Source organism: Acanthisitta chloris, unplaced genomic scaffold, assembly GCF_000695815.1.
Source record: "Acanthisitta chloris isolate BGI_N310 unplaced genomic scaffold, ASM69581v1 scaffold44284, whole genome shotgun sequence".
NCBI lineage: Eukaryota > Metazoa > Chordata > Aves > Passeriformes > Acanthisittidae > Acanthisitta > Acanthisitta chloris.
The window spans coordinates 4623-13686 of NW_008671779.1; the positions used below are offsets into that span (position 1 = coordinate 4623).

General features: G+C 50.6%; 1 protein-coding gene across 1 annotated transcript in view; it reads left to right on the forward strand.

Annotated features, from left to right (window-relative positions):
• Positions 1-8744, forward strand: part of TANC1 (tetratricopeptide repeat, ankyrin repeat and coiled-coil containing 1) — a gene marked incomplete at both ends in the record, with an annotated part of 11080 nt that extends 2336 nt beyond the window's left edge. The window contains 11 exons of the mRNA XM_009074213.1: positions 1-221; positions 1100-1251; positions 1796-2027; positions 2124-2290; positions 3085-3692; positions 4929-5037; positions 5248-5370; positions 6211-6447; positions 6954-7136; positions 7595-7673; positions 8611-8744. The exon at positions 1-221 is cut by the window's left edge and continues 49 nt beyond it. Of these exons, the coding sequence (XP_009072461.1) occupies positions 1-221; positions 1100-1251; positions 1796-2027; positions 2124-2290; positions 3085-3692; positions 4929-5037; positions 5248-5370; positions 6211-6447; positions 6954-7136; positions 7595-7673; positions 8611-8744 (2245 nt within the window). The remainder of the gene's footprint in view (positions 222-1099; positions 1252-1795; positions 2028-2123; positions 2291-3084; positions 3693-4928; positions 5038-5247; positions 5371-6210; positions 6448-6953; positions 7137-7594; positions 7674-8610) is intronic.
• Positions 8745-9064: the final 320 nt, after the last annotated feature.

A 9064-nucleotide genomic window follows, 5' to 3' on the forward strand; every position in this document is an offset into this window, starting at 1 on the left:
CAGCATCACCACGGACTCGGTGTTCGTGGGGAGGGAGTGGCTGTTCCAGGCCCTGGAGGACAGGCTGCAGCACCCTGACCCCGCGGAGAGCAGGGGAGCTGTCATCACGGGCAGCGTGGGCTTCGGCAAGACCGCGGTCATCTCCCGCCTGGTGGCACTGAGCTGCCACGGAACCCGCATGAGGCAGATCGCTTCCAGCAGCCCCAGCTCGGCCCCCAGAGGTGAGGCCTGCCCTGAGCCGCTCTGGTGTGCTGGCAGCAGGGTCACAGCTTGGTTGCTTCTTTGGCTTTAAGTAGTTGGGTCTCATCAGCAGCCTAGCAAACACTTGTCTGGTCCGTGAGCAGAGGGAGCAGTGCCAGTTGTATCTGTACCTTGCACGCACCGTGGCCTGTCAGTGGTGTGGCATGGAGACAGGATGCCAAATCTCTGCGCTCTGTCCAGTACTGTGCCCCAGACTGAGGATGTGACTAGTAGCTTTGTCTCCCATGAGCTTGGAAAGGGAGCAGTGTTGTGTTTGTTTCCCACTGTGCACCTCGTGCTGTGCAGTGCCACACACTCCCCAGAGAACTTCTGTAGAGGTGAGAATAAAGCTGTATGGAAACCCCTTCTGTCTTGTACTGGAATCCACAGGATCCTCTCACCCGACCAGTCCAGAGCCTCCATTAGCTCCTTACTGCCACTTCCCCTGCCAACCTTCAGATGTTATTCATAATAGCAATGATAAATTGTTTCTATTCACCAGTTCAGTCATATAATAACTATTAGCTTAAATGAGGCATCATACATGTGACTTTCTGAAGGAAACTACACATCAGCATGGTTTTGCTTTCAGTAATTTTGTAGTTTTGATCTAAAAGTGAGCTGAATTGTTTTAAAATGAAGTTGCAGGTGTGTGCCTGTATTTACCAGACGAGTTGCTGCTTTCAGTGCTACTGCTCAGTTTTGATTGTCACTTTGTCAGTTAAGATACCCTGTGATGTGTTCCTGGAAACACTGCTCAGTTTTGATTGTCACTCTGTCAGTAAAGATACCCTGTGATGTGTTCCTGGAAAGCTGTCTGCCATCAGCAGATTTGGTCTCTCTGTTGCCTTTAAACCAGGTGGTGAGTCCTGCCAGAAGATCCCTTTGGGCCAGTTGTCCCTGTCTGCCCCTCTGGCAGGTGACTCCAGTGCAATGAACACTCTGAGCTGTCCTGGTCCTCCCGAGCACAGAAGTCCAGCAGGGGACCCTGCCAGACGCCTCGCCTCGAAGGTGAGATGTTCTGTGCTGGGACCTGAGCTGGGCACAGTCTGCTCTGCCAAGCCCCGGGGCAGTGGGGGAGAGTGGGCAGCTCTGCAGGGTGGCTGTGTTGGGTGCCAGGTGAAACCAGCTGTCTCCTCTTCTGCCTTTTAGCCGAGCCCTTGAATCCTCTTTGGGCTGAGAAGGAGTTACCCCAACAATTTGTCACCAGTTCTGTGTGGGTGTGAGAGCTTGGGGTCCTCTCCTTGCCGGAGGCAGCTGCTCAGTGTTTGAGGTTCAGCCTCAAGTTACTTTTCTTGTACTACTTAGTTACTTGGCTGCTGCCCCACTGCATCCAAGTGCCACGAACTCAGGTGTTTAACCGCCAGAATCTGACATTTGGATTTCTGTTCCTCTCTGCATGCCACGAAAGGTCAGAAATCCATGTCCTTGCTTTCCTCCCTGCGTGCATGGCACACCTCTGGAGGTGGGGATGGGGTTGGAGCTGAGGGAGGAGTAACACTTTACCCTGGCTGCTCTAGCTGGTGCCCTGCTAACCGCTCTGTGCGTTGCGCAGGTGGTGGCGTATCACTACTGCCAGGCTGACAACACCTACACCTGCCTGGTGCCCGAGTTCGTGCACAGCGTGGCCGCGCTGCTGTGCCGCTCCAGCCAGCTCGCGGCCTACCGGGAGCTGCTGCTCAGGGAGCCTCAGCTGCAGAGCCTGCTCAGCCTGCGCTCCTGCGTGCAGGACCCCTGCGCCGCCTTCCGCCGCGGCGTGCTGGAGCCCCTCGCCGACCTCCGGACAGGTAGGCTGGGACACCTGCAGGCATTTGTTGGTTCTTGGCATTCAGAACTTGGGAGAATTTGCTTCCATCCTTTCCTTTTTTACCTTCGAATTCCAGAGCGGAAGATTCCCGAGGAAGATTACATTATCTTGGTGGATGGTTTAAACGATGCCGAGTTTCATAAACCTGATTATGGTGACACGATTTCTTCGTTTATCGCAAATATAATCTGTAGGTTTCCTCCCTGGCTGAAACTCATTGTGACTGTAAGAAGTAACTTCCAGGTAAAAACACCTTTTCACCCTTTTCTTACCCTTGCAGACTAAATGCTGTATCGGTGCAGCTTAGCTGCATGAAGTGGAATAGAGAGTTCCTTTGTGTGTTGTGAAAGTGTGGAGAAGTTTGTTAAACCCTTCTGATTTATGCCTCAATGTAAGAAGCTTTTAGTTTGTAAACTTTCATTTCAGAAGTTTTACTTTATGTGAGGAGTTTAAGTTAGAAGTTGTTCTTTCACATAAAGATCTCTTGGATCTTTATTTAGATGAAGCTAAATGTGTTGCAGAAACACAAAGTGTGTTGAGGTGAACCTGGTGAGGTCTGACTGTGCTGTGCTTGGTCCTTGCCTTCAGCCCAGTGGAGCTGGGGGCGTGGGGGTGTTGCTGCTGGAACATGAAATGAGAAGGAGATGCTGTTCTCTCTTGTCATTTGTGATACTTCTTAATAAACCATCGTTCCTTTTTGCTCCCCCTCCCCCTGGCCTGTCTCAGGGTCTGATTCTGGGAACTGTTCTCTGTTCCCTTAGTTTTGAAGAGGTGATTTCTGTAGCACATCCCCTTCAGCTGCTGAGCTTGGCCAGTGAAAGTTTGAGACCTTCCTATGAAAAATAACATGTAGAAATGGTGTTGTACCTGTTGCCAGGGACAGTATCTGCAGAGCTACCCCAGGGATACTGAGTTTCTCTGTAGTCTGTCTGGTGCTCATTGCAGAAGAGAAGTGCAGCAGAGGTGCACCCTGGAGCTCTCAGTGCTGCATGCTGTAATGCCTGAGTGGGATTTTCCTTTCTTTTTCCCCCTCACAGGAAGTGGTGAGTTCACTGCCATTTACTGCAATATCCCTGGATAATTTTCCAGACAGCAAAGAAATCCACGAGGATTTGAATGCTTACATTCAGTACAGAATCAGTAACAGCCAGGAGATCATAAACAACATCTCTCTCAATGGAAAAGCTGATGCAGCTACTGTGGGGAAAGTGAGTAACCACCTGATCATGAGGAGCCTGGGATCTTACCTCTATTTGAAACTCACTCTGGATCTCTTCCAAAAAGGTCACTTAGTGATCAAAAGTGCAAGCTACAAGGTAGTTCCTGTGTCCCTGTCAGAGCTGTACTTGCTGCAGTGCAACATGAAGTTCATTACAAACTCTGCTTTCGAGCGGGCCCAGCCCATTCTCAGTGTGGCTCTGGCATCCCTGCACCCCCTGACAGATGACCAGATTTTCCAGGCCATCAATGCAGGGCAGATAAGTGGTGAGCAGCAGTGGGAAGACTTCAGCCAGAGGATGGAAACCCTTTCGTGTTTCCTGATCAAGAGACGGGACAAAACGCGCATGTTCTGCCACCCTTCCTTCAGGGAATGGCTGGTCTGGAGAGCAGAGGGTGAGAACACTGACTTCCTGTGTGAGCCAAGGTGAGCAACACCTGCAGTACCTCGTGTTCAGGTAACTGCAGTTATCTTTTGTGTAATGACATCCCTGGTGAGAGGAGAGTGATCTGCAAGCACAAGAACACCTTGTGTTTCCCAAAACGAGCACTTCTGTGTGCTTAGAGTAGATCAACTTAAGGATCAAAGGTTACAGTGCATAACTGACTCTGTAGAAGTCCCAAGTTTGCATTTGACTTTGCTACCTCAGCGGAGAAATGAGAGAACTGTGTTGTTACTAATGCAGCAGGATGGCTGAGCACTCTGTGCAGCAGCACCTTTCAGTGTAGAGTGCAGGAACAGAAGGGACAGAGCATTTGGGCTCGTTTAAGCATAAACATGCTCAGACATTTAATTCTGGCGTTGTTTCAGTCCGTTCCAGCTCGTGTTCTGGGGAGAGCAGGAGTGGGTTGAGTTGGAGGCAGTGGCTGGTGCTGTTGTGACATTCGCTCGTGGCTCCTTCCAGTTTTTTTCATATTCTTCACTGTTTACAGTTTGAGGTTTCCCAAGAGAGTGAACAATGCTGACACTTGGAGCTGTTTCCAGCCCCAGACCTGTCTGTGCTCTGCAGTGGTTGTAACAGAGCAGTTCTGTAGGTGGGGCTGGGGCTGAGCCCACGTGGCCCCAGCTCTGCTGCTGCCCCGGGCACTGCAGTGCTCAGCAGTGGGTGCTGCCTGGGCTGGGCTGGAGCTTCTGCTCAGAGATTTCTGCAGACAGTGTGAGGAGCCCCAACAACTTCACCCCCCAGCTGGAGAGTCGAGTTGGCACATGGTTGACTGCCCAGTTCCAGTGTTAGTCTGACTAACATACAGCACATGTGACCTTGTTCCCTCGGGGCTGTGCCCACTGCTAGTGTGGGTGGAGAGTTACCAAATACTCACTGGATCTCAAACTGCAGAGGATTCGGATCCTGTGCTTCTGAAAGGATTGGCTCTGAGGTGCTGCAGCTCCTGGCTCTGACAGGCAAAGGGAGCAGTGTCAGACTGGTAGCACAGCTGGCACAGCCCCAGGGAGGCACAGCAGAGAGTGCTAGGATAGGAGTATGTTGGAGCCTCAAAATTGGCCTTTTTCCTCTTTGTTACTTCATTGTGGAAAGAACTTTGTGTAGCTGTGGTGGTGTGTTTCAGGGGTCTGACAGTGAGCTGTGACACAGGCACACAGCTGTGTTAGGGTATCTGCTGAAGTGCAGCTGTACAAGTGGTTCTCTCTTGATCCTTCTCGTAGGAATGGACATGCTCTACTGGCTTTCATGTTCTCTCGACAGGAGGGGAAGTTAAACCGCCAGCAAACGATGGAGCTCGGTCACCATATCCTCAAAGCTCACATCTTCAAGGTAAAACTCACAGCTGAGGTTTGTGGCCTGTTCAGATGAGTGAGTTGTAGAGATTCTCCTCTGACTCGCTTGAATAATTTGGTAGAAGCTTATGCGAAGTACTTGGTAACTCTATCGATCCCGATTGTTACTTCTCTGTGTGCTGAGTTGTAGATACAAATAGTATTTCTAATCCTATAGAGAGATTTCCTGTTCTGTCCTTTCTGTTAGGGCCTCAGTAAAAGGACTGGGATTTCTTCCAGTCATCTCCAAGCCCTGTGGGTTGGTTATAGCACCGATGGACTGTCCACAGCCCTGGCCTCCCTGAGGAACATCTACACACCCAACGTGAAGGTGAGAGCTCAGCATTCCTGTGCAGCTGCTGTGCCAGGGGTGGTGAGCGTCGGTGTGCCCTTCAGCAGAGGAGCAGCCCCTGTGCCTCAGCTCCTTCACAGCAAACCTTGTGTACTTTGTGAGCTGCTGTTAAAGGCCAAATGACTTCTCTCCTATAGCTTTAAGTGGAAAGGAGGGTTTTACCCTGATTTTGCTGTGGCACAGGTGAGCGTCTGGGTGCATTTCAGGGGGTCAGACATACCATGTGTCCCGTTCTGCTGTGGCACAGGTGAGCGTGTGGGTGCATTTCGGGGGGTCAGACATACCATGTGTCCCGTTGGACAGAGCTCAGCCCTCTGTGCTTCTGTGGGGAAGCATCAGTTGTGAAAGGGGGAAATACTGTGAAGGAAAGGATGTAAAATGCCAGAACTTTTGAGTCCTGGGTTATGGATGGGGAAATCCAAGTTGGAATTCAAGCCAACTGCTGAGCCTTTCCCTTGGAACTGTGGGTGTACATGAACACATACACACTGTGGTGATCTTCTTGAGACTACTCTTACTGCAATCTGATTCTCTTCTAATGGGAACAGTTCATAAATCTGCAGAGCAGCAGCAAGCCACACATGCAGCTGTGGTGTGGGGAGTTCCATGGGAGAGACAGGTCTTCTCTTGGGAGTAGTACAAGAAGCTGTTTACTTAAAGAGAAGATTTTAAACTTGTATTTTACTATATACGGGATAAAGTTGATGTCTGCCAATAAAATCTGCATCCAGATTAGGGGGTAACATCCAAGTACCTGAAGCAAGATGCCAAATTCAGAGCAATCTGAGGAAAAACTGTGTTGTTTGAATTCAATTGTAGGTGAGTCGGCTGCTGATCCTGGCAGGGGCAAATGTGAACTACAGGACTGAGGTGCTGAATAATGCTCCAGTGCTGTGTGTGCAGTCTCACCTTGGACACGAAGAAGTGGTCACTCTTCTGCTGGACTTTGGAGCTGCTATTGATGGAACCTCAGAGAATGGGATGACAGCACTTAGTTATGCAGCTGCTGCAGGCCACATGCACATCGTGTCACTGCTGTGCAGGAGAGGTGCAAAGGTAAGATGGCAAAGTTTGCAGCCAGAAAAGTCATGCAGGGACCTAAGAGAACTGTTGTTGGTTACGTAAGTGTATAATTATCAGACCCAGGCTCGGGGAGGGGAGTCCAGACTTGATGAAGCATTTTCTGTGTGCCACTGATCACAGCCCTGTGACCCATCTGTTCAGCCCGTTCTGGGTGCACCTCACTGTGCACAGGACCTGTTCTCATCAGCTCCTCTGTGACTGTCTCACAGGAGAGTGTTGGAGCAGCACCCAGAGCTGTCCCTCAGCCCCAGCTGCTTAAAGCCAGCCCTTGGTGAGCCCGTCCTGGCTGCTCATGGTCACCTTGTCCCTCGTGTGCTTGGCAGCAGTTCTCCCATCCCCTTCCCAGCAGCTGAGGCTGTTTGGCCTGTAGTTCCCCAGTCTCCCTCCCAGCCCTGGAAGCAGCAGTGGCAGTTGTTCTCTCAGTGCTCAGCGGTGTCTCCTCTCCGTGGTTTTAAATTCCCGTGCTGTCCCCCCTGCAGGCTGACTGTGTGGACAAGAAGGGGCAGTGTGCCTTGGTGCACAGTGCACTGCGAGGGCACTGTGGGATCCTGGAGTTCCTGCTCGGCCTGGCCTGGGTGTCCCCACCTCGAGAGGATGTGCTGCAGAAGCGCCAGGCCCTGCAGCAGGCTCTGACAGCCTCTGCCAGCATGGGGCACTGCCAGGTGGGTGCTTGTCCTGCCAGAACTGCAGCACTGCTCACAGCTCTTCCTGAAGGAGGTCAGGGAGGAACCATTGAAGCTTCTGGTGCTTAGCACAGTGTGCACTCAGCTGGTTCTGAGGCTGTAGCTAACTCTCCAGTAACTTTGCTTTGGTTTTAGTTTTGGCATTGTTTGTCTTGATTCTTGTGCTATGTGCAGGGCACACAGGAGCTCGTTAAGCCACAGTCATGCAAACCTGCCAGCTCACAGAAGGGCAGGAGGCTCTCTTTAAACTGCTCTCAGTAGCACTGAGCCACTTCAAGTCACATGAAACCCACTGACCTTGCTTTGAGCAGCTCTGCTTTTCCCTGATTGTGCTCACTGAGAGAAGCTGTCTCACATCTGTTACCCCTTGCTGCATCCCACAAGTGACAGCTCATGCTTTTGTCACTCAGCACATCTCTGCTCACTTCTTTTGGCAGGTGGTTCAGTACATCTTGACAGTCCAAAAGGACCACGACATGGACATCAATGACACTGATACCTTGTGGGGAGAAACAGGTATTTCCTTTCTCATAGTTTTCCTGATTAGAGTTGCTCATTTAGGAAGTTTGTAATTCTGATTTTAGAATTAATTATCTGTCTTAATAATGAGAAATACCAGTTCTCATATTAAAATGCAGTTTGTAGAGTTTTAACGTACTAAATCCATTTCCCTCACATATTGAAGAGTTGCTTTATGTTAAAATTGCTGACTTTCAAAGTAGATCAAAACTGGTGGAAATGCTTCAGGTTTGTGTGGAATTTCATAGGTTCTCTGTTTGAGAACTTTGGCTGTCGGGAAATGTTGGGTGCTGTATTCCATGCATTCCAGAGCCACACATCTATTTCTGAATTTGTGCTTTGATATTTTAATGTTTTCTATTGAAAATCGGCTTCTGTTGAACTTGTTGCATAATGCTTTGGGAATCTTTCCTCACTGAAGGAGTGAACTCCCTGAGAGGATTTTGAACAGGACAGTTTTGCCTGTGATGTTGATACCTGTAACAGTTACTTTCCAGCTGTTCAGCTCTCAACAGATGGCATCAGTTGCCAGTGAGATTGTTGGCAGTTGAGGGGGGAACAGGTTAGATATCGTTGTCAAAAAAACCAAATTCCTGCAGTGTCCGTAATTTCCTTTACTGTCAGTATTCATTGGGATTCTAAAAAATTCTACTTTATCAGCACTTGAAAGTGCCAACAAACAAGTAACAGCAGATTGAGAGTCTGACCCTCCTGTCGTGAGGAGGCAGAGGGTGTTAGGCTGCAGAAACTGGAGCACAGAACGTTGGCTGGTTCCTGCCGCAGCGGCACAGAGCTGTGCTCTGAGCAGTTAGCACAACATTTGAAGCTCAAGCTCTGTCTAAGGCAGTATGAGCACAGCAGGAGCGGGAGAGTCTGGGTGGGGAGTTTCTGTTTGGTGAGTGCCGGAGCTGACGCTGCCGTTTGTTATTGTTAGCCCTGACAGCTGCGGCAGGCCGGGGCAAGCTGGAGGTGTGCGAGACGCTGCTGGCACACGGAGCCGCTGTGAGCAGAGCCAACCGGCGAGGAGTGTCCCCTCTGCTCTGCGCCGCGCGGCAGGGACACGCACAGGTGCGCGGGGTCCGGGGCCTGACAAATACACACCTGAGTCACAGTGTCCTGCCTGTCCGAGAGCAGAGGCAGTTCCAGGTCCTGAGAGAACTCGGGGTCGGGAGCCTCCTGCTCCGCTCAGGAGAGCCCTGACCTGCCAACGGTTAGGGCTGAGCTGGGCACGACGGGTCAGTGACTGCTGTGATAACATCTGGGTCCTCTTCTGTAAAAGTTCATGGTATTATGGCTGAAATCTAAATCTGCCAATTTCATAAAACCATAGAGTCAGTCAGGTTGGAAAAGGTCTCTAAGGTCATTGAGTCCAACCACTCCCAGCACTG